The sequence below is a fragment of the Mesocricetus auratus genome, unplaced genomic scaffold (genome assembly GCF_017639785.1).
Source record: "Mesocricetus auratus isolate SY011 unplaced genomic scaffold, BCM_Maur_2.0 Super-Scaffold_100013, whole genome shotgun sequence".
Lineage (NCBI taxonomy): Eukaryota > Metazoa > Chordata > Mammalia > Rodentia > Cricetidae > Mesocricetus > Mesocricetus auratus.
The window spans coordinates 80,599,547-80,625,142 of record NW_024429196.1 but is presented as its reverse complement, the minus strand read 5'-3'; the positions used below and the strand labels follow the sequence as shown (position 1 = coordinate 80,625,142).

Here is a 25,596-nt window from a genome sequence, read left to right as displayed (position 1 = left end):
AACCAAGCACAGCGCGACTTTAGATAGCTCAAAGGGAACTAGAATAATTATAACAGCATAATAAATCCTAAAACACTAGTGTTTGCTGGACTTGGCCATACATAGCTGGCATTGTGGCATGCTATAAGAGCCCACATGTCCCACAGCTGTAAATGGATAAAAGTGTGCGCACAACAGAGTATGATTTGGCAATAAAAGGGGGCCAACTATGAATACAAGCAATCATCCACATTTACACCAGCCAAACCGAAGAATCATACACATGCTGTGACGTTATTTCCTGGAAAATGACAGAAAACTGACAATTACCTGCAAGGGAAAGGCGGATGGGAGCTATCCAAGGCTTGGATGGGAAATACTGCATGTCAAGATTGCGTTGGGGGCGGGGGAGGGGGGCATGTTACATGATTCTACGGACTTGCTAAAACTCATCACTGTATAGTAGAAAGCACGAATGTTGCTATATTATAAGGTACACCTCTGGGCTCAGTGGTCAAGAACAGCACTGGCTGCCCCTGCACATAACTAGGGTTCAGCTCCCAGCACCCACACGGCAGCTCACACACCAGGTGTTACTTCCAGTTCCAGGAGATCCAATGCCCTTCTCTGTCTCCATGGACACCAGGCACATACATGAACAGACATACATGAGGAAACACACAATGAAATGAAATAAATACAATGTTTCTTTTTTAAGTAAAGGGTAGGAAAACTGAGCAGCTATCGGCCACGAGCAAAGGCCAACGGATAATTTAAATAGCAACTGTACCAGGTAAACTGAGTTGTAACGTCTGAAGTCACAGCCTCTATCTGCATTATCTCAGTAACAGGGCACTTGCCCATGGAGAGGACAGGAGAAACGGCCAAGCTCCCCCTGGCCTAGTGCCCATGCATGCGGACACACTAAGAGGAACAGCCAAGGCCGGATCTGGAGAGTTCATAGTGGGGACAGCTTTGACAGGCATACAGGAAGTAGGCCAGAAGACCCACACGCCCTCCAGATGTGTCCCCAGTTGAGAACCACCTCGGGTTATACTGGAATGACTTCTGTCATTCACTCAACCAAATCATTCTAGCTGTGCTGGGCACCGTGGAAAACAGACACAGAAAGTTCCGGAATCCACCCACTCGCTCAGACACAGAGGGATGACTCTGGCTAAGGTCTTCTCTGAGCTCTGGGACATGGACTTTAGGGTGCGTGTACCTCGAGACAGTTTGAAGCTGGGAGGCGTATTGCCTGCTGACTGCCGGTGTCCCCCAGAAACGTGTGCGTCCCCTGGAGGCTGTGATCAGGCGGCGCTGGAGGGAAACCCATACCGTACCGGGTCCTTCAGGTCTGAGAATCTTGGAATTTCAAGGCCTTATGCATGCGCCTCCCACCGTTTTCCACGTTACCTGATGAACCACGCAGCACTGAAAGGATGCCGTGCCCCCCACACACACACACAGACCCCGGCAGAAAAGCAAGTCCCTAGCTCAAAGCCCTGGGGGGCCTGTCCCAAGCCCTGGGGGGGACTGTCCCAAGTGCCCTGAAGGCAAGGAGATGACAGAGAGAGCCCTGGACTGGATGAGGTTGCCCAACTGAACGTGGATCTGGAGATTAGACAGACCTGACATCAGGCCACCGCCAGCCAGTTGGCAGGAAGCCCACAGCACCCATAGCTCTCCAGGCCCAGCCTAGCCTCCACCTCCTGGGTCTCCACCCCACCCCACCCCCACTCTCCCCAGCCCCCCCCCCAGCCTCCACCTGGGTTAAGTGCACACAAAGTGCTCATCCCCCAGAGTACACTCTGTCCCCCGGGGACTTACTTCATCCTATCTCACCCACCCCCCTCGGCGGCCACACCACACACCACCAGCAGACTGTCACACAGCAACGGAAAGCAAACTAGAACAGCGTGTGGCTAAAACAAGAAAACATGCACTCATGAGCTCCCCGACTTACATATGCATGGAGGAAATCTGGAGCGGTCCCCAAAAGAGATAGCTATGGGAGAGCAGAAGGACATATTCTGCTGTTTAAACCACCTGAACGCATGTGTCACCTGCTTAAATGCAGAAGACGTTAAAGGGACCCACCTGAGAGCAGGTGCGCGAATCCCACGTCCTCGTAGATGGCCGTCCCGGTTTGGCATGGATGGCAACCATAACACACCGCCAAGCTGCTGGACAAGAGGCCTTCCCTTTCCCCAAAAGATGTGGGCGTGCGAATGACAGCCGAAGAAACGAAGACAGAAGAGGGACTCCGCGGGCTACGTTCCCCCCCAGATGGCAAGGCCCTGGTCAGCCCAGTTCTGGGTCAGCCCAATGCCCGGTGCCCTTTTCCTACTATCCCTTCCCACCGAGCACTGTCCTCCCTCCCCGGGGCAGGAGCCAGAGTCCCCTCGACCAGCTCTGTGTGGGAGCCTGGCACCTCTACCCATGGACTCACTACATGTCCCACGCCTCTTCAGGTCCATGATTTTTTTTTTTTTTTTTTTTTTTTGGTTTTACGAGACAGGGTTTCTCTGTTTTTTTGGAGGCTGTCGGTCCAGCCCGGCCTCGAACTCACAGAGATCCGCCTGCCTCTGCCTCCCGAGTACTGGGATTAAAGGCGTGCACCACCACCGCCCAGCTCAGGTCCTGAGTATGGACACTGTGGACAGGACAGAGTCCGTCAAAAGGACAGCTAGAGGCACTGCCCGCGCTGAAGCCACAGTGAATGAGACCCGGCCTAATGAACCTGGCTCCGCATGAGGCACGGTCCAACGCGGATCAGTTCCCGCTGTGACATCAGAAGTGGTCGGGCAAAGAGCTAGCGGGCTGCTCAAACATATACCCATTGCATGTACAGGCATATCTCTAGCGTACAGCATATACACTGGTTGAGTGCACGCATGTATTGATATGTACAGCTACATTAGACATGTACAAACCTACATGAATACGCACATGCTTGCCCACACAGGTGGGAATATTTATCCCTAACCAGAAACGCTTACAGGTATAAGGGCTTCAAGTCACCTAGTTGGGGTTGGATTTTTGAAATACACGAATTTTAACTTGCTAAGTAAGTTAACTGAGATGTAGGAAATCTGTGATTTTTTTTTAATTTGCAGATGTGGGACCTTTTAATTCACCCCTGAATTAACCCTAGCCCCTCAGCCCTAACTTCTTTGACTTCTGACTTCACCACCAGCCAAGCAAGAGTTCAAAGAGAAGTTAAATAAGCATCAGAATTCATCCCTTCCCCCAACACGCAGCACAGGGTTTATCTGTCTGTAAACACTTTCTCCCAGCCAACTTTGCTGTGCCTTGGCCTCCAAGCAGCTGTGTCCTCACAGGAAGGAATGGGAATGGCCGTGTCCCCTGCTGTCCCTACCCATCCCTCCCAGATCCTTCCACAGCCTAGCAACTGACACCTCTTTTCCTCCTCCCTGCGCGCCTCTGAGGCTAATTCACACCTTGTCATGCTGGCAAGACTCCCGAGCAGATTCCCTCCCCCCCATCCTGCCAGCTCCCCGCCGCCAGGATCCTGCTGCAGAGCTCTTCTCCCTGGAAGCATCTTGGAGCGCGCCCCACGGAGCACCTCAGTCCACAACTGCATCCCGGGCTTCCAGAGCCCACCACACATCTTTCCACGTTGATTCCAGGATCAATGAAAAGTCACCAGGAAGAAACCAACTCCGTACTAAAAAAATAAAATCTTCATTTTTTGACACCTCGGCTTCAAGCATCATTAGAAGATAGTGTGACTTGACAGGGGCTGTGTGGGGCTGGTTAATGGCTCTGAGATCTCACAGCACACAGGCTTTCCACCATGTTCCTTGCTACATCTTCGAGCCTGAAGGTTCCCAACAAGCAGCTACACTGGCAAGTACATCAGAACAAGGAGCCCCTTCCCCTTCTGCAGTTACAAGCAGGGTTTCACACATTGTATTCTGATTGGGCTTGCTCCTCTGTAGGATTTGGAGTTTAAGTGCATTATACGGAGTCATATAGTGAGAAAGGCCAACGTTTTAGGGGATCCTGGGAAAGAATTCGTCAACGGACAGAGCCACCTTCCAGCCTTGTCACAGTAGAGCGCCTCATAGGTGCTCTGAGCACTGACATGCGTACAAACATAACGATATTTTCATAGTCTGTTTTCAGAGATGATATCATTACACAGTCTAGGCTGGCTTTAACGTGAGATCAGTAGGCTAGGCTACCATGTACATTCCCTGGAACTTTCTGTGATTACAGCCAGCCTCCTTGGATGCAGCCAACCTCAGGTCATACATGTGCCATGTAAAAGGTCCGTAATAGCCACATCTACACCAAACATTTGCAGACTTGTTTCCTGTCGCAGTTTCCTAGAGAATGTAGTATAAGACAACTTTTTTTGGCAGGGGAGGGTGGTTCGAGACAGGGTTTCTTTGTATTGTTTTGGAGGCTGTCCTGGAACTTGCTCTGTAGACCAGACTGACCTCAGAGAACTCACAGAGGTCCACCTGCCTCTGCCTCCCGAGTGCTGGGATTAAAGGCGTGCGCCACCAATGCCGGCTATAAGACACCTTTATATAACATTCGCTTTACATTAACGATTAGCAGTAGCCTGGAAGTGATTTCGAGTACACAGGAAGACACGCATTCAGTATGAAACGTCTGCCCACAGTGTCTGTAAGTTTTGTTATTTGCAGGGGCAAACTTTGGGGCAGACATCTCCATGTAGCACATGTTATCTGTGCACGTGTTCACAGACCATAGGTCCATCCTGTGACTTCAGCCATGGGGACGTCGTGGTGAACAGAGAGGTGCAAAGATGCGTTTCAACACACTGACCTTACTCCCAGGGAATTCTCCCAGTGAGACTGACAAGACCTAGCCTACTTTCGGACTCCTAGAAATCATTCCAGCACTGATGATCCTACAACAGGAGATTAGAAGTTCCAGGTCAGCCTGGGCTGGCTACACAGTGTAATCGGGTCTCAAAAACAAAACAAGCAACAACAAGCATAAAGAACTATGGCCTCAGCCGGGCGTTGGTGGCGCACGCCTTTAATCCCAGAACTCGGGAGGCAGAGGCAGGTGGATCTCTGTGAGTTCGAGGCCAGCCTGATCTACAGAGTGAGTTCCAGGAGAGACTCCAAAGCCACAGAGAAACCCTGTCTCAAAAAACCAAAAAAAAAAAAAAAAAAAAAAAAAAAAAAAAAAAGAACTATGGCCTCAGTCCATAGGTTCAAAACGTCCCAATTATACCAATTAGCAGACCTGGCTACCAATCTGTTATGTCTGAAGGTACCTTCTCCTTGCAAGAGGCTGGAAACAAATGGCCTGTGACTCTTACCATGGGGACTGTCACCATCCTGACAGGCAATGGAGACACTCTAAAGAGACACCTGTATCCTCCTTGGCTGTCAGGCTATTGGAGACAATGAACCCCAAGAATTGGAACCTTATGTGGGGAAAGGCTGAAGTCTGTGGGGGGTCAACTGTCTCCCTCAAAAGTATTTGCACTTGACAGAGTGCCTTGAAGGAGGCTGTCATTAGACAATGATGACAGGCTAAGAGACCACACCTTGACCCAGTCTGGATTTTCTGTTTAAACCCAAACTTCATGTCAGTCCTCCCCCAACAAGACAGACGGGGGGCAGGGAGGACAGACGGACACGGGATCTCTTTGTCCCTCTTGCCAATACCGCCACACTGAACAGATCTCCACTGTCTGCTATTCACTGTCACTAGCTTGCTGGATGGCAAATCCTCGCACACAAAGGCTGCCAGAGCTCATGGTCTGGCCCTAGCGAGTCCAGTAATGTCACCATGCACACGCGTGTGCAAACACGAGGGAATGGGGAGTGAGGTCGGAGCAGCACACGCTTGCCTGTGGAGGACACTACTTTGATGCTCAAAAATGACTCCGTGTAGGACATGGAAATATAAACGCAGTATACCGGAAGCGGCGAGTTCAGGGTATTGGCAGCACAGATATCCAGCACCTGCACCGGGAAGAGGGAAGGACAGCAAAGGAGGCTGGTCATCGTGTCCTTGTTATCACTGGTGAACACTCTTTCCTGGTAATTTCCCTTCCGCCCATCAATCTGTCCCTGCACGGGGTGCCACCCTGTTCCCTGCCAGGCCTTCCTGTTGTGTTAAGCCGGTGGGAGGTATAGACTGGGGTGGGGGGTCAGGACCGAGACAGATGATGGCATTTCTCCCCCAAAGTGGCATGTGCTGCTGACTCTAGCTCACCACGGACACGGCATCAGACTCCCTGTGTTGCCAGAGGGTGCCAGGGTGCACTTCGCCATCCCAAACTCTGGACCACAAGGATACAGTGCAGTTTCCCCCGGCATCCCCCTTCCCTCTAACAGTGTTCTCTACATTAGCCCCCAGTCTTTTCGGCCCCTACCATCTCCCAACCATCTCCAATCCATTTCCATAAAGAGCGCCACCCAGAGTCTTCTTAGCAGATCTGAAACAAGGGCCAGACCCCAGGGGGTCAGCAGTCAGGAAACACACTTCACCTCCTCCTGCCAGAGGCTCTCAGAGTTGAGCGGGTCACCTTTGAAAGTTCCGCCTGTGGGGTCCACCGTGGTTACCCCATACCACTTGCTGGGAAGGCAGAAAGCAAGGAGTTCTCTAGTTTTCTCTGAAAACAGACAACCAGCCTGAACAACAACAAGCAGATTGAAAGCAGTCCTGAAAAATCAGAGCAATAGGCCCCGCCTTGAGAAACCACAAGTTGGACCAAGGAGAGCCAGGGAGAAACTGGCCAGCCCCGGTGAGGGGCTCGGGCTCCAGAGAAGCCCACCGTATTCCCTTTCCTGGAGGCTGGCGGTATGCAATGAGGGATGGCCACAGTCAAACTCTGGCTGGAACCCAGTGGAGACACAGAAGAGAGTGGGCCCAGAGACCCCCCCAACTTCCACACAAGCACAAGGACAGAATCCAGAGCCAGTTCAGGCTGTAGAAATTTTGCTAATACCCAGGCGCAAGAGGCCGGTTAATCCATGTTCCTTCCCAGGTAAGGAGGCTATGTGGGGGAGACTCACACCTGTCCCAGGTAGTGCTTTGTGTTGTCCTTGGAGGGGTCGGCTGAGGGATAGGTAAGTGCCTGGAGCCATACAGGAGCTGACGCTGCAGGGACAGGGGGTAGTTGTCACTGGGGGAAACTGAAACAGGTAAGGCTAGTTACTAGCAGCAAGGAGGAAAGATCAGCCAGCAGACCCAGAGACTGAGAAGCAAACAAACAGGTTCAACTCTGGGTCTTAGCTCAGGCCCTTATCCGTTCTGACAAAGTGAATAACATCACATCTCAGGGTCCTGGTTTAATGTGCCAGTAAAACAGAGGGTAAGCTGGCTAATTATTGCACACGGGCTGAAATCTCTGCCTGTTTTCATCAGCAAACACCCACAGGCGCCCAGGCGCAGGTTCTCCGTGTACCTTCTGAACTCCAACCGGTGTTGAAACAGAAGCCACGTGGCCCCGGGCTCTTAAAATATTTATCCTCACAGAAAAAGTTTGCCAAGCCCGAAACAGAAGATTTCCCCCAAGAGGCGCTGATCTACAGGATTCAACCCAGCTGATAACTTGCAAAAAGGTGGGCCTGGTAGGTGCCCTGACGGCCAAATAAAACATATTACTGGTGAGACAATGCTAGTCTCTGACTTTTGCCTTCTCACCCACAGGAGAGCACCATGGTGTCCCACATAGAGTGTCCAAAGCCTTCCTTATGTGACTGCTACATTTCTGCAGTGCAGTCAAAGCTATTTTCACTAAATCCCAGCCCTGATTTCCCGAGACGTGTTGATTACCAAAGCACTGCGATTCTCGCCCAGTGGCATGCAGGGGCTACTGAACTGGGCAGATGCTGTTTTCCTCTAATTAATTCCCCAGCTTCTTGTCTGTGTCTGTCCCACTTAATCATGTGGGGGTGTGGTGAGCCCAGCAGTCTCCATGAACCTTCCTTCCATTCCTTCAAATCACTCAGACCCTGAGTGAGACCGATCCCAGGCCAGTTCGTGGGCTGACGTGAGAACGGGAAAGGAGACCTGAATCACAGAAGCATCATCGGTCTTAAAAGAATCACTTTCAAGTTCCCACACAGAGATATAATTGATTTTAACACTGTTTACAACAACAAAGCTTTTGGGTTTTTTTTTTTTTTTTCCCCTTACTGTTGATGCGCTCTTAGTAATGTTTGCAAAACTTGCTTGGAAACTGAGATTTGCTTTATGCTTTTACTAAACAAGACATTTAAAGCCTATGCTGCGTTTCACTAAATGCCAAATAAATGTCTGAAAGATGGGGGGGGGGGGGGGAGAATCAGTTACGAAGAATTGCTTCTACTTGAGACATTCCGAGTAACTTACACAGGGATCATAAAACGTTGCTGGACAAATACTTCAGTCTACACAAATCTGGCCTATTACACAAAATTTCACTGTGCTGATGGTCTCCAGCCCTCTATATATATGGGTAGTCAAGGAGACATCTGCCACTGACTGTGGGTCCCCCACAATAAACTCCTGGGGAGCAAAGACCACAGTGGACTTCATTGATTCAAAGACCCCCTCCAGCCTAAAGGAAGGGCTTGTATTTCTTAAAACCTGCCATGTTTAAAGGAACCCTAAACTTCTGCTCAGTATGTACCTAAACAATAGAAGTGACGTTCTGGATTTGGTTCATGCCTTTACTTTAATCCAGTTTTTTATATAGCTGTTTATTTACCCAGGATGTCCCCCCAACCCTGCCTTGTTTAAGGTGGGTTTCCTCATCTGAGAAGATACTTGTGAGATGGTTTGGAGCAGGAGCACTCCCCTGCTCTTGCAGAGGACCCAGATCTGGCTTGCAGACTCATGTTGGGCATCTCACCTCCTCCTGTAACTCCAGCCACAGAGGAAGGGTGTCTACCCAAGCACAGGCACACACATGCACGTAACCAAAAATAGTTAAAATTAAGCTTAAAATGTAAAAAAAAAAAGTTAAAGATTCAAATGTTTCTCTTGGGTGTTTCATTGTCTTTGTAAAAGGATTTCCTTATTCAGTACAACTAGGATGAAAGAGACAGAATTCTAAATTAACATGGGCACACACAGAGCAAACAAACAGAAACCTTCATTTGGGGTTTCCTGCACTTTAAATCCATCGATAGATAGGTCCCCCTTTAATCTGCATGGTGATTCGGCTCTCCCAGAACACTGTCCAGAGTGCTACTTGGACTTAACTTCACCCCCCTCCATGGGAAATACAAATGCTAGCCTCTGGCCTAGAGAGACCACAGTCTCCATCTTCATCCCCCTCCAACTTAGAAGGTAGACTGACCGAGTCAACATCAGCAAACCTCTGGGTCTCTTCCTCTACCTCCTTTTCTGGTTAAAAACCATTCCTGATTCCCTTTTTAATATCAACGAAAGGCTGGAAGAATGTAGAATCCCAACCCAGCTGCAGCCCAGGCTGAACACCTGCAGATGCCCTGACTGGCAGGCACCCTACAGGGACATTGTCTGTGGATCTCTAAATAGCAGGGCCTCCTGGAACCAAGCTCTCTCACCTGGGGAGTGAGTTTACTTCAGAGGGGGGTTCTGAAGGCCCCACATCCTGCTCCCCACCCTCGTCCCAGCCTTGAGCCTAGGAATCCAGCTGGGCTGAAGACTCCTGCTGTGAAGCCTCCCCCCCCCCCACCCTCAGAAAGGTGTGAGAAAAGGACACCAGTTCTGCCCTGAGAGACTCCCCCCCCCCACTTCCTCTCTTCTGAGCCCCAGACACAGTCTTGCCTCCATGCTGGGGACTGAACTCTCCTCATAGACTTCTCCATGCTGTTACCTGTCTGCCAAAGCTCTTCTAATGAATGCAACAACCTGCAACGATCAGTCCCAAGGTCCCTCCTTGGACCCCTCATCCAAGACCTTCAGAAGCGATTCCACAGATAACATATTTAATTACAGCAGTGATGAGCAGGAAGAAGGAAAACTAGCCCCACCTTTGCCACCCCAGCACGGGGAGTCAAGCTGGCAGGGTCTCCAGGCCTTACTCTTCAGTCCCTGTCAAGCTGTGACAAAGGACACTAGCCTAGCACCCAGGAGCAACCTGGGACAGGGGAAACTGTCCCAGACCCTGAGTTTCTATGCCCCAGCCCTGGACCTCCAAGTTCAAATCCTTGTTTTAGCTCAGTTCACCGGAAGTTCAAAGCCACTCTTTATGCCTATTGGGCACACACAGGCTCCTCTTGCCTTCAGCCTCTGTCCCTGTTAGTTAAGACTCAACATGTCCTGATCCTGTAACTGAGTGGTTTCCCACTGGATCCAGAGAGGATTCTGCTCCCACAGAGGACTGAGCCACGGCAGCAGGCACTTCTTTGTGTCACAGGTGGGTGTGGGTGTGCTCAAAGGCCTACGCCAGTTAGAGGCATGCACAATTCACAGAGGGTTCTGCAGACCACGCTGAGGTCCGAGGAAGAGAATTCTGGATGTGGGGGGGTAAGGAACAAGGAGGCGAAAACCCCAGCTGACCCCATCACTCCCATCAACGCTGACCCCATCACAGCTTACAACTCCGATGATGATGAGATGCAGCCCTCAACTTCTAGACACCGGGGACCAACAGCCGCTCCTGCCACGTCAAACAGCAGTCTCTGTTTTGTTTCTGTTTTATTCTACTGTTTGGTTTTGCAGTGCTGAGAGACTGAACACTGGATAAAGGTTTTCCTGATGAGCTAGCTACTTAACCCAGCCTGGATCGTCTTCAGAGCCCCAGTGAAACATTGGTTTCTGCCAAGAGGAGGTGGTGCACACCTTTAAACTCCAGCACTTGGGAGGCAGACGCAGTAGGATCTCTGAGAGTTGGAGGCCAGCTTGGGCTACAGAGTGAGTTCCAGGACAGCCAGAGCTACACAGAAGAAACCCTGTCTCTGGAAAAGAAAAGAAAAAAAAAGAAAGAAAAGTTGACTTCTAGTCTTTTCTTTTTTCTTTTTTTTCCCCCAAGACAGCATTTCTCTATGTAGCCCTGGCTGTCCTGGAACTCTCTCTCTGTGGAGCAGGCTGGCCTCGAACTCTTTAGAAAACCACCAGCCTCTGGCTCCTGAGTGCTGGGATTAAAGGTGTGTGCCACCACCTCCCAGAAAATGTTGACTTCTCATCTCCCTCCAACTGCTGGTGTAGTAGTTGTGTCCCTAGTAAATCTCAGGCTCCTGTGCCCTTCCTTGCTTCACACCTTAACATCGGTTTCTTTCAGGCGATATGTGGACAGAGACACACACTCTGTACATGCTCCTGAACTCACCAGTTTACATGTACCTATCTCTCGCAGAGAGCTGGATGGGTGAATAAAAAAATAAAAATAATAGAATAAAACGAGGAAATATTCAAATCAGAAGGGCTTGATTATATTCTTAAAAAATCTTTACCTTTATCTCCCTTAAAAAAGGACATTCATGCTGTGTGTGTGTCTAACTGTTCTGTCTACATACATGTCTGTGCTACCAGGTGGGTCTGTGTCTAACGTCCTCAGAAGCCAGAAGAGAGCATCAGATCCCCTGGAACTGGGAGTTACAGATGGCTGTGAGTCGTGTGGGCGCTAGGAACTGAATCCAGGTCCTTTGTAAGAGCATCCAAGGCTTTTAGTCACCCTTGCTCTGCAATATCACTGTCGTTATAAAACTATAAAGATACCCAACAACGGGCACCCAGATAAAGAGGAATCCTTTAGAGCAGTCTACCCTTCAGTGGCTAGGCCCCCTAAACAAGCCATATGCTACTTCAGGCCACTTACAGGGCCGGCCACTCAGCAGTATCAGTGGTCACTGCCCCAGCAGCTGGCATAGCCTGGTCATTAGCAAATCTGAACAATCCAGCCTTTCAACAACCAACCTAATGGACTTCTCTTGGCAAAGGCAGATCTGTCTTGGCCCAGTACCCGTTTTCACATCTCAAAACAGTACGTGTCGGTCATGAATGGAACCCCTGGTCTGCCCTTGTGTCTTACTTTGTACATAGCAGGTTCCTCTGGTCAGGGGCTAGGGGATTCATCTCAGACTACCCTCTGCATAAAGATCCATGACATAAACCAATCCGGTTTCTCATCCTCAAATTCCTAGTGCTGCATCTGGCCTCTTCATAAGCTGGGGAAAAGATACTATGTGCTTTAGAGAAGTTAGGAGTGCCATATTAATAAGTCAGGCAGTGGTGGTGCATCCTTTAATCCCAGCAGAGGCAGAGGCAGAAACAGGTGAGTTCCTGTATAGCCTGCTCTACAGAGTGAGTCCCAGGACAGCCAGAACTACCTAGAAAAACCATGTCTCAAGAAAACTGAACAACAATAACAAAGACACGTTAAAACACGAATTTACATGCTAACACACAGTCTCAGGGTGACCACCCCTCAAAGGAGGTCCAGGAAGCCTTCCAACCAAGTAGCTGGCTTCCTCCCCCTCTCACTCCTCCCTTCTCCCTCCTCCCCACCTCCCCCTCTCCTTCCCCCTCCTCCTCCTCTCAACTCCCTTACACATGGTTTCCTTTCATAACCCTTCCCTTCAAAGCAGAGCCTCCTGGCCCTAACGGGACTCCAGTTATTCCCTCCTGTGGCCTGGGTGGACTGGAGACCCTGATCCTTAAGGTCTACCTCCAGAGGCCAGCTTCCAGTGCCCAGCCAGGGATACTCCAGGAACCAGCATCACACCACCAAGGCCCCAGCCCAGAGGAGAGGCAGACAGCACAAGGCGGACAGACCCCATGCAGAAAGAAAGGCTCAGAACCCACCCGGCAGGCTAAGCCAAAGGGGCAGAAAGAAGCAGAGGGGACAGGAGTAAGCAAAGATGAAAGGAGGGACCCCTGCCACAGCCACAACGAGCTGAGACCAGAACCTGAGCAGGTAATGAAGAAGTAAGAAGAGAACCCCCAGAAACAAAACAGACCCAAAACCGATGTACAGTTAGTCAGTCAACCCCCCCCCCCCGAGACACACCGGCACATGTGGGGCGGCGAGAGGCAGGCAGATGGGGAGGAAAGGACTCTCCTCCACAAGTTGGAAGAGGATAGATACCATCCCCTCGGTTATCTGAAAAACCGCAAGAACCACGGAGCTAAAGAGTGTCCGACACATCTGACGGCAGCTCACAGCGAACTGCACACACTCAGAGAAGCAGTACTTTACAGAGGGTGCGTATGTGCGCACACAATGCTTGCACATGTAACATACACACGTTTGTGTGCATGGGCGCAGGGGTACCAGCGTGTGGAGGCCTGAGATCTGAGACGGACATTGGGAGCACCCCTCAACTGCTCTCTCCATGTATTCTTTGAGACAGGGTCTCTCACTAAACCTGAGGCTCACCGGTTCTGCTGGACTAACTGGCCAGCAGGCCCCAGGGATCTGACCATTTCCAAGTCCCCGGTGCTGGCACACACCTGCTGTCTCAAACAGTCTCTACCTGGGTGTTGGGGATCTGAACTCAGGTCCTCGTGCTTACATGGCAAACACTTCCCCAGCTGACTCACGTCTGTAGCCCAAACAATGTCTACGTCCTATCCCAGATGTACAGAGCAATCCTTCTGGCAGGATGGATGCTCTCCATCTGGTGCATGGGGCAATAAAATATTACAAGCTGAGTTGTCTCTTATCTGTGACACCTGGGGCTGGAAGTGTACCAGATGTCATAGCTTTGTTAGACTTTGGAATATTCAATATTCAATGGACTCACCAATCAAGCTTTCCTCTTGTGAAGATTTTTCAAAATAACACTTTTCAATCATCAAATAGCTGGGATTCCTGAACACACACACCCAGATCTCACATTTTCAGACCAGGGAAGTTCAATCAAAGTTGGCACCCGCTGGCTCGACAGATTTCTAGGGCAGCCTCTCTGTGCACCGCATGTGAGTTCATCTCTAACTTTTAGCCTCCATGTGCTGAGTCTGTTGTCTTCTACAGGACACACACAGCTTCTGCACCTACAGCGCTCCCGTAAAGCAACGGCGTTAACTCCATCTCTCTCCCAGAAACAGACCACGACCACGGAAGAGAGAGGAGAGGCGGTGGGCTGTAGCTGGGGGAGGGAAGAGTTGAACATGGGGGAGGGGGGAGAGGAAGAGCTGGACATTGGGGGAGGGGGAGAGCTGGACACGGGGGGAGGGTTGACAATCCAGCAGAGACCCTCTCAAAGTAGGACAGCATCAGAACTGAGCCAATACCAATGACCTCCTCGCCCATCTCCTAACCAGAGCTCCCCCACTTATTTTTCTCTTCCGTTATGTAAATGGTACAAACCCTGTCTTCTGTGCATGTCTGGGACACAGACAGACCTCGGAGTTGCTAAGCAGACAGACAGGAAGCTTGGGGAAAAATCCAACCCTCCTCAGGATGGAACGAAAGAATAGCACTGACTGTCCATTCGCTTTCTACTTTTTCGACCGGGAAAATCCTACACTGCAGGCCAGGCAGAGGGGGTTGTCGTAATGTCTAAAACAGCCTGGACAACTTTGTACTGAAAAAAGCAGAGGACACGGCCAGGTGTGTGGGGCACACCTTTAACCCTAGCACTCGGGAGGCAGAGGCAAGCAGTTTGAGTTCCTCCCGGTCTACAAAGCGAGTTGCAGGCCAGTCTTAAGTTTAAAAAAACAAACAAAAAAAGTAAAGATGGGGTTTGGGGAGATGTCTCAGACGGTAAAGTGACCACCACGCAAAGTCGTGACTTCAGTCCCCAGCACCCAGTCAAGCACGGTAGTAGACACTTAACACAGCTAGTGCTGGGAAGGTAGGGACACGGGGATGGATCCCCAGCCAGCTTTAATCAGCGTAAGCCATCAGCTGCCGGTCCCTGTGAGAGATACGGTCCCAAACGACACAGTGGACAGTTACTGAAGGATGACTTGTGACCTCCACAAGAAGCACACACTCATGCAAGCACGTGCAGGTGTGCACTCGAATACACCATAAAAAGCAAAAGCAAAAGGCGGGTTGTGGGTGTGGCTCGGCGGATTCAATCTCCAGCACTGCGCGAAAGGAAAAGGAAAAACAACACACACACACACACACACACAGTTACACAGTTTAAACGCAGGGAAACAAACTACTGACAGATATTCAGAAGTGGAAATCTGTTCATTCTCGCAACTGAAAACATAAGAGTTTGATTGGCCCTTTTCCAGAATTACCAGGACCCTGGGTGTTTAGGATTTCTTTTTTTTTTTTTTTAATGCATCTTCTTTTCAGATTTTAAAAGAGTCTCACACACACATAAAGAGCCAGTTCAGTGAAGAAACCTAAACATCAAATTCACTTGTTTCATTCACAACTTACACAAGCAGCCTAAGGTCATGGAGGGGGTATGCATGATGTATGTATGCACAAGGGCTGTGTGCTTGCCTGAGCTCTCATGGAGGCCGGAGAAGGACACCGGGTGTGTCTGCTCCATCGGTGTCTACCATATCCCCAGAGACCCTGCCTCCCTCAGGCCCAGCACTGGGGTTGCAGGCACCACACCTTTCGTTTGTCCTAGGGAAGATGCAAGTCAGGGAAGGCAGCGACTCACATCATTATCGAAACCATTGTGGTCGAAGGACAGAAAATCAAATGCTCACTTCCTTTCCCCTACCCTGTCCTAACGGCGTACTTAAAGGCCACTTAGAATGCCAAGGAAGGAGCATGAAAACTTGCTGCTGGTAATAACATGGCCACAGAACCCCCTTGGAGGCTGAGAAGAGCTGCACCTCCCTCTGCTGAGTCATCCCAGAAAGCCAAAGCAAGTCCACTGAACTTCCACATTCCCCGTGAAATCCCAAGGGATCACACACCGGTCCGTCCCTGAGCGAGAACGACCCCGCGTCTTCCACAGCCAGTGCTAAGAAGTTAAATACAACCACGTAAACTATTAACTCTGGGGCTTGGCCAACCATTACATCGTGTGCTGATGGCCCTCGTGTAACTAACGGCAGGGCACAGGCCACAAAGGGGAGGGGGCGGGACAGATGGCGGGAGCACCCCCTGAGACCCGAGGGAGCACTCATGCTCAGTAAGGCAGCGGCTGCCAGCTGCGGTAGGTTTCTATGAAACCCTTCTGTAAAGTGGAAGCCTGTGACAGCTTGAGGCTGGGGATATTTTGGGAGGTAGGACCTAACTGAAGGAAGCAGATCACCAAAAGTGGGAACTTGAAGGCTACTTAGTACATATGCAGCCTGACCTCTAGCTGCAGCCCAGTCCTCTGCTTCCTGCCCCCCCCCAAAACTACCTGACAGGGCTGCCGCGCTCTCCCCGATGCCATACACTGACATCCTCCGCCACGCCTTCCCTGCCATGGTGGGCTGGAACTCGTGAAACCATGAGACCCTTGGGTGTTTTGGGGTTTTTTTGTCAAGTATTCTGTCCCAGGAAGACCAAGATAACCCATATGCTCTTTTCAACTGTCCCCTGCATCACGTCTACAGTGAGTGCACTGACACGCAGAGACGTTCACCTTGAGTATCATTTGATTTGGCTCGGGGAAGGGAGGGCCTGCCACAGCCTAAACGTTATAGACAAATAGCTCAGGCTGCGGTCATCGTCCTTAGATGATTTCTTGTCACCTACCAACCAGCTGTCTTGGGGAAGCTACAGTGACTAAACCCTGAACAGTAGAGAGGATGCTGACCACCGAGGCTTCCTCCAGGCTATCGTCCCTGAGGCCTCAGGTTGCCTAGCGCCAAGGGAAGCCACCTCTCCCCATGTCAGAACACGGTCTCCTGTGTCTTGTGATCAGAAATGCATCTCTACTGACATCATATTTAGGTTGGGTATACACAGCAACTGGCTCAGGATTAAGGACACATTTCCTGCTGAGTCGGTCAACACAGCCTTGGCTTTGTCATCCTGCACGCCAACCCCTCCACACACACACACACACACACACACACACACACACACACACACACACACACACCACCTAAGGAAGTGTCCTGCGATGGATGCTACGCCTGTCCACCCACTCACCCACCCCTCCCCACCTGACCTGGAGGGAAATGGTCCACGCCTTCAAGGAGTGACAACTTCTGGGAGGCAAAGGACTCTCTCCTAGTGGAATGTACGTAGCTCTTGGAATGGATGTGAGCACACCTCCGCATTCACAGTTTTCTTGGTTTTCCTGGGGCATGTCAACACAACTGACCCTTCAGGTTCCCAGAGGCAAGATAAGATACACGGCCAGGATAGGAAGGCACGCCTGCAGGCCCAGAAGCTCAGCTCCAAACCCCCCCCCCCTACTGTCCACACTAAACTTATGTTCAGACCCAGGGCCAGAACACAAACCTTCCACCGCCAAACTTCCTTCGCTAACCCCACCAGACTCGCCTGCCTTCTACTGCCTTACTGCTATTTCTTAATTTCAATTAAAATGACTGTGGGTTTTATGCCAAATGGGGACGGCAATAAATCTGAATTATAAGCCTCTAACCACCATCCAAGCCGACGTGAAATACTTTAACGCTCCACTCCATTTGTTTTGCTTAAAACTGATCTGGCTCTCGGAAATCTGGGCAGCCACGCCCCTCGTTGTTGGATGGCGGAGAATGGGAACGTGAAGGCTTCATCCCCAGTGAGCCCCAGTTTTGACATCTCCCGTGTCTGTCTACATCACGGTCACCGCTTTCTCAAGGCCCCTATCTATACTTCTCCCAAGGACCCATTCAGTCAATCACCACGCATGCACCTACCAAATACCATGCATCTAACTCGGCGCTAAGAAATGAAAGCGTGGTGAGAAAGACCAAGGTCACTGCTCCCTGGGAAATCAAGCGGACTATTATTACTGTACAGGGTGATGCCTGCCGTGATAGGAAAAAAAAGGTTATTGAATGAATATCAGGTGGTGACTATGTGTCAGAAATCCAGGGCCACTGTCTCTGATTCACCTATGACCCTATAAACGAAGCGGTCCTAGGTGGTGTACCAGGGCAAGTCCATTCTGCCATAACAGCAACACCTGCAACCACCATCTACTCTTTAATTGCTCTGGTAGCTTGGAGTCGGTTAGTGGATACCCTGGCCTTGTGTCTTCAGCACACAACACACCCTTGTAGAGAAATGACCACAGTGACAATGGACCACCAGGCACGCTTAGGAAGAACTCCAAAGCAAGCTGAAAGAATGAAGATGAACCGTGTTGTAAAACCCAGGGGGCCTGACCCTGCAGAGAAGTCATCCCTCTGGCTCCAGTAACCATGGGGTGGCTGCCGAGAAGCCTCCAGGGCTTAGGAGTGCTTGCTGTGTAATCCAGGGGACCCGGGAGTTGAAATCCCAGCACTCACACAACAAGTCGGGCATCCCACACACTCCTGCCTCGCCAGCTCTGAAGAGAAATGTGGAGGAAGACAATAGCTGAGGCTTGATGGCTGCTAGTGTACCTAAGAAAGTGGGAGCCCAGGTTCAGGGAAAGAGCCTGCCTTAAAGGGACAGGCAGGCAAAGGCAAAGGAAGGGACCTGATACTCTCTTCTGGACTCCGTGCATGTGCACAGGTGAGCACACCTGCACGCACACCTGCAAACACACCTGTGTACCTGCATGCACATACACACCAAACAATAATAATAAACAACCCTCTTTAAAATCATCATGAAAGAGTTACTAAGGAGGGGGGCCTCAGTCAGGCCGAGGGAGGTCAGACCACGAGGCAGAAGACACAGCCAGTTTCTCAGCAAAGTGGTGGACAAGGAGATGCCCAGGAAACTCACAGGTCGAGCTCACTGACGGCCAAGAATATAAGTAGGGCCATTGATGGCCAGGCCAGCAAGAGACTGCCCAAAGCCCCAGTTGAGAGAAGAAGCCAGGGTACTCTATTAAAGTGACCTGGCATAACAGCCCTGAAAAGATGTTCTTGTCAGAAGTCCTCTTGAGGAGCACCACACACCATGCATGGAAGGAGCACTCTGTTCTCTTATCTGAACTCCTCTTGGGGGTATCACCACCCACCATGGAAGGAGCACTATGTTCTCTCATCGGAACTCCTCTTGGGGAGCACCAAACAACACAGTGGCCCTTTCTCTTCCCAAAAGGTCCACCAAGCTATCAGCCTGTCTCAGACACCTATCTATAGTGGCCAGTCCTACAGATAATCTGCTCTTGTTTAAGCCTTATAAACTGTCCCCACACCTTAATCGACCTGATTTTCACAATTTCTATGAAATAAGCACTGGGCTTATCAGTTATGACCTAGGAGTCATAAGACCATCAAATTGAGCCGGGCGGTGGTGGCGCACGCCTTTAATCCCAGAACTCGGGAGGCAGAGGCAGGCGGATCTCTGTGAGTTCGAGGCCAGCCTGGTCTACAAAGTGAGTTCCAGGACAGCATCCAAAGCCACAGAGAAACCCTGTCTCGAAAAACCAAAAAAAAAAAAAAAAAAAAAAAAAAAAAGACCATCAAATTGCAAAGCTGTGTTTTGGCCTAGGCTATCTGTCCATTGGTTGGTCTCATCTGTCACTCACTCCTACAAAAAAAAAAAAAAGGTAGTTTTAAAGTTCTTAGCAGTCAACAGGAAGTTAGTTCTACAGTCTTGGGCAATATACAGAAGATATATGCACACACACTCAAAAGTCAGACTTTCTCAGTTTTCCTAGGAAAAATAACAATACCATGTTCTGCTTCCCCAAAACTCATCCTTTCTCTTCTAGATGAGGATTTTTCTTGGTGCACTTATGAGATGAACAGCTACGTTTAATGATTACTACGCAAACATAGATGATGCTGGAGAGACAGCTCAGTGGTTGAGTGCCTGCTGCGCCTCTAGGGGACATGAGTCCGGTTAACCCACATCAGATGGTTAACTGCCCGTAATTCCAGCTCCAGAGGATTCAAAATACCCTCCTCTGGCCTCCATGATCACCTGCACTTATGTGGTAGGCACACAGGCCCATAGGCAAACTAAATAAAGTTTTAAACTCTGAACATTGGTCTACTTAAGACTCTTTCTGCCGGGCAGTGGTGGCGTACGCCTTTAATCCCAGCACTCGGGAGGCAGAAGCAGGCGGATCTCTGTGAGTTCGAGGCCGGGCTGGACCGATAGCCTCCAAAACAATACAGAGAAACCCTGTCTCGTAAAAACCAAAAAAAAAAAAAAAAAAAAAAAAAAAAGACTCTTTTAGTGACGCACAGCTCAGGGCTAAGCATTGCCCTCCATTCAGACCACACACCTGTCTGTTTCCATTTCTCTGCCCTTGGGCACCTCCCTCAACCCCCAGTCTTCCAGAGACTTCTCTACCTGTGCACCATGTATCAAAGCTTCTCTGGCAGAAGTGACGACAGTCCAAGACAGACATAAAACCACAGGGCCCAGAAGAGTTTCAGACAAAGCCAACCATGTGCTTCATCTTCTGGCAAAAACAAGAGCCCCTATCATAACAGCTGAGTGTGCAGGTTTTCTTCCTTAAAAAAGATCCCCCAGCTCCCAACTTCTCCAGAGCACATCTTCAAAGCTCCTAGGTCACATAAATTATTTAAAGAACACCTCACCAATTAGTCTTGCATGCAGAGAACAGTTATACACAGACATGCAGACAGAGCAAAAACAAACCAAAAAAAAAAAAAAAAAACACAGCAAAACATCAGTGACAAATGAGCAAAACTCCCTTGTCATCACACCCACGCACAACAAAGATATAAAATCCCTGTTTGCTAACCACTGGCACCCCTCCCCCACCCACTTTCACTTAACACATAATTCCGTAGAAAGATCTTAAGGGGAAACAAAGTCAATCAATATATTTTATTCATAAAACAATCATCTCACCTCATTTTTACCATCTCTTTTTGCGAGATAATTTATAGAACCTGGCAACCTTACAGAAATGGAATCAATTTTCTTTTCATCCTTTTTATTTTCTAACCCCCTGGGGAAAATCCCACACACTCATCTTGCTATGAACCATAGGGAGAAAGTGGCTGAATTCCAGCTAAGCCAAGTATTTCAACTGCACACTCCCAACCTCAATTTAAACCATATCCATGAAATACGATCTTTCAGAACCTTGCCTTTCAGTCAGTCATTAGGATTTAAGATAACAGTATCCTCTCCCTAGGCACAGGCTTCATAGATACCTCAAGACTGCACTGGTCTTTTTCATTCCTGGGCTATCTGAATGATTTTAAAGTTTTAGTGAGGTGTCTTACAAAATCCTAATAGGTAATAGAGGGTGTGGATCTCTCTCTCTCTTTTTTTAATTTCCTTTCCATGAAGAAAAAAAGATTGGTATATGGTCATTTGGGTATATATGGAAGAATACAAATTTCAATACACACACTATGGTGAATAACTGCTACTATGTTTGTTTATAAATCCCTTTGCCTGCTGTAGTCACAATGCCAACACACAAATGCCACACGCCAAATTTTAAACGTAGTATGGACACAGGGCTGTTGGCTCACATAGAGCAGAAGTGAATAGAGTCGGTGGATTGATAGAAAGAGTCACCCAGCGGTCGCGAAATGCTGCCAGAGAAATCTTCCTGCACCCAGACACTAACTAACACACTCTGTTCAGAGTCACAGTTCTCCCACAGCGTGTCGGTAGGCTCTGAATATAGACAGTCACCATAAAATGACACCGAAGACACCACTACCAAGCTGAGAATCAAATTCCTGGTTGGAATAAGTTTCAAAATCCAAGGCCAACATCTGGCAAGTTCCACACCTACCTAGCAATCCTGGCTGGTGTTGCACTGAAAAATCCAGCACAAGGGGTGAGTGTTAAAAATTTTTTAAACGCCCATTAATTAACTTGTACTCTGCTTAAATCACACAGAGGCGGTCCCTCCAGTTGCAGTTGGAGTCTAAGCCTTTGCTTCATTGTCTCAGAAGGGAGAGGCTGACAGGAGTCGCGCACACAATGAAGTCTGCTCAGGTCCAGGGGCTCTGACCATACTCTGTATGCAGTAAATAACACTGTGGACTGCCTCTCCACCCCTCGGATCAGGCGGTTGATTCCAGGTGCCTGGCCTTCGCGGGTTAGGCACTGCTTCCTCTGCCAGCTGCACATCCCAGAGAAGGGCCGGAGGCACGCCTGGCTTACGCAGAATGTGTTTACCGCGCACTGCCCCCCAAACCGCGCGCTCCCGCGCCCCCACTCCTGGTACCTGCCCAGTTCCTCGCCGGTGTCGTAGTAGTCGTCCACGTTTTCCTGCCTGAACACAGTCATGATAGACTGTCACGCCTCACCAGAGCCCAGGCCACTCCGGCTCCGCGGCCCGAACCATCCCCACCGCCGCCGCACCGCTGCGGGCCCCTCATGCACCAAGCCGCAGACCTCTGAAAGACATGGGGAGGAGAAGAATGAAACGGCAAACCTCCAGGAAATCGGGGTCCCGGGGCTCGGCCCCGATCTCCAGGCCCCCCGCGGGCTGGGGCCACGCGCCCTTTGTTAAGCCCGGGCTGGGGGACCCCCGCGCCCCACACTGCCGCGCCCCAGCCCGGTGTGCCTGAGGTTCCGGGGCTGCCTGCCTCCGCCTCCGGACTACGCGGGGACAGCGGAGGGAAGAGACACAAAGCGCTCGGCCGGGCCACCTGTTCCCCAGCGCCGGGGCCGCCCTCCCGTTCTTCCCGCTGCCTGTGCCGGCCACTCACCCGGCCCCGCAGCGCCCTGCGCCCCGTGGTGGGTCCCAGTCCCCGGGCAGCTCCGAGCGGCCTCCGCTCCTTGCCTCGGGCGCAAGCTCGGCCCCCACCGGGACGCAGCCAGCACCTCCTCCCTCCCCGTCCGTCCTCTTCCTCCGCTGCTGCGCTCGCGGCTCCTCCCGGCTCCGCGCTCCCGCCCCGCCGCGCGCACCCCGCACACACCCACTCGCCCGCACCGAGCGCGCGCCCCACCTGTGACTTAGCGCCCGGCTGCCCTCTGCCGCCCGCTTCGAAAAAGATATCGGAGGCTTTGGTTCCCAGGGTGTGAACCCGACGACCCGCATGGGCCAGGCGGTGTACTCCATGCCGGAACACACACACACACACACACACACACACGGAGCAGGTTTTAAAAAATAAAATCAATAAAGTCCTGCCCTGGAGACGCCCACACCCTGATGGAAACGATAGCAAATAGATAGCTTATAAATGAGGTTTGCTCTATTCTTCTGTGTTGACAACAAAACCGACAGAGAGTGGTAGCAGGGGTCTCATTAGAGGGGGTGTCTCCGTGACAGGTGTTCTGAACCAGGATGAAAACAAGGCATGCGATCCACGAAGGAAACGGTTGAGATTTCAGAAACCTGACGAAGCTTGAGAGTCCTTTCAATACTATCAGTGGTCGCTCGGTTGAAAATAGCAAGTCCTGCTTGAGCTATGTTAAGCGTCCAATACACACTAGAGTCTAAGGCAGTGTGAAAATACGAATGACAAACGCCGTAGACATTTTTTTCCATATTAGGCGTATGTCCAAATGATGGCGCTTTGGCTCTGCCGGGTTAAATAAAACTTTATTAAAAATCAATTACACTGTCGCTACTCTTTCTGTCACAACAACACCCATGTATGAGGACTGGCCAAGACACTCCAGGTTCAATGGTGAAATCGGTGTCCATCCACCCATTTTTCAATAAGGCTCTCACAGTGCTCCCCACTGAGCAGAGTTCCAAGCTGGACTCTATGTGACTTCTGGAATGGCCAAAACTATTCCTTGAACCCACTCCACTGCTCAAACTCTTGATTCAGCAGATATTTTCAACTGTGGAGGCTTGGGCCTAAAAGAACAAAGCAAAACAAAAGAATGTTCCTCAGGCCAGGTTTCAGATCCTAATCTTAAATATTTCCCCAGCTAGGAGTGGCTACCACACCTGTAATTCCAGCACTTGAATGGTGGAGGCAGTAAAGTCGGAAGCCTAAGGCTAGCCTCAGGTACAGAGCAAGTTGGAGGCTAGCCAGGAGTACAGGTCTCAAAAACAAAAGTGAAGATAATTCTTAATGGCCCACAGAAAGAGGCCAGCAGGCATGACAAAAGAATGGGGAGGTAATATTGACCTAAATGGTAGATCTGAGACTCGATACAAAAGGATCTTGAGAAATGCAGTAAGAATAATGACAGCAACCAAAAAAAAAAAAAAAAAAAAAAAAAAAAGCAGAGGAGGGATAGGTTCATTTTGGAAACATGAAAATGAATACATCTGTTGGAAAAATGAAAAACATGGGTGTTTGGAAGAAACTTGGAAAGTGTTTATGGATGGCTGATTTCCTACAAAAACAAATTTGTTTTCCAAGGTCACTAAAAGGCTTGGATCTACTTGGGGGCCATTAGGGCTGATCACAAGACATTTTTCTGGTGTCATGAAAAAGCAGGGTGGAATTCTGATTTATAAATTTTCATCTAACATTCGTGAGGCATCTACGGTCTACCCGCTGCACAAGTTTAGATGAAATCATTTACTTGGATCTGTGTTAATTCAGGCAAACGTTTTTAGAAAAGGGGACTGTGGTAGCTTGAAACAATGTCTGTAAAGTCTTTGACTTTCCTCCAAACAAAATGTGGAGTTCAATGCTGCTTCCCTTGAAGACCAGAATCACCCCTCTCTACCTGCTTGTTTCTAAGAAAATTGGGGTAGCCACACTGGGTGGTGTCTTCCCAACATTAGCGTTCTCTCTCTCTCTCTCTCCCTCCCTCTGTCTCTCCCTCTCCCTCTCCCTCCCTCCCTCCCTCCCTCCCTCCCTCCCTCCCTCCTTCCCTCTCTCTCTCCCTCCCTCCCTGTCCCTCCCTCCCTCTGTCTCTCTGTCTCTCTGTCTCTGTCTCTCTCTGTCTCTCTGTCTCTCTCTGTCTCTCTGTCTCTCTCTCTGTCTCTCTCTGTCTCTCTCTGTCTCTCTCTGTCTCTCTCTCTCTCTCTCTCTCTCTCTCTCTCTCTCTCTCTCTCTCTCTCTCTCTCTCCTCATCCTATGGTCTTTCACCAAGTTCCCTCTGGAACTGCAGAGGAAGCAAAGGAACCACATGGCTCCACCCACCCAGCCCCTGGACAGCTAACAGATTCTAGCTCAAGCCTGGTGAGGCATTATTGTGGGGTGGTTTATTGTGCAGCACTAGATCACCAGATAAGAAAATCAGGAAAAGCTAGAGGGATTAGAAAAAGCTAAAGGAAATGTGACCCTGAAACACACCACGGTCAAGAGTGGAGAAAATATTCTCTCACTGAGTCTTTTTTACACAATTATATAAATTGAGTTTTCCAGTTTATAGTTAATTTTCTCAGTCTGTCTCATCATCTATAAAATGAGGACAAGTCGAGTTTGATCCACAAAACCCACAGTAAAAGGACAGAAGTGGCTGCAGGAAGTTGTTCTCCAAACTACACACACACACACACACACACACACACACACTAATAATGAACAAAATAAAGAAAACAATGTAAGTGGGGAACATAAATCACTCGCACGCTCAAGAGAATCTAAAGAGAATCTGCAAATCAGAGCTGTGTGTATTACGCAACACATCAGAATACTGAGCATTGATTTTGTGAAATATTCTGAGCCAAAACAACTCCAAGGGACACATCTTGTTCATAGAAGACAAGAACCTTCAAGTTATGAGACTCAAGCTGCAAAGAACATCCGCACGAATGGCTGACGGCAATCCTTACCAAGGCCTGTGACATTCCTGGAGGTGGAATTTGATCCACGCTATAGCTTTCAGACTAGTATTTCCTAGCT

At 49.8% G+C, this 25,596-nt stretch overlaps 1 protein-coding gene across 1 annotated transcript in view; it reads right to left on the bottom strand.

Annotated features, from left to right (window-relative positions):
- Nucleotides 1-22,691, bottom strand: part of Dapk1 (death associated protein kinase 1) — a 147,996-nt gene extending 125,305 nt beyond the window's left edge. Inside the window, 2 exon segments of the mRNA XM_005078422.4 lie at nt 22,056-22,227; nt 22,543-22,691. Coding sequence (XP_005078479.1) covers nt 22,056-22,117 — 62 coding nt within the window. The 5' untranslated portion in view covers nt 22,118-22,227; nt 22,543-22,691.
- Nucleotides 22,692-25,596: the final 2,905 nt, after the last annotated feature.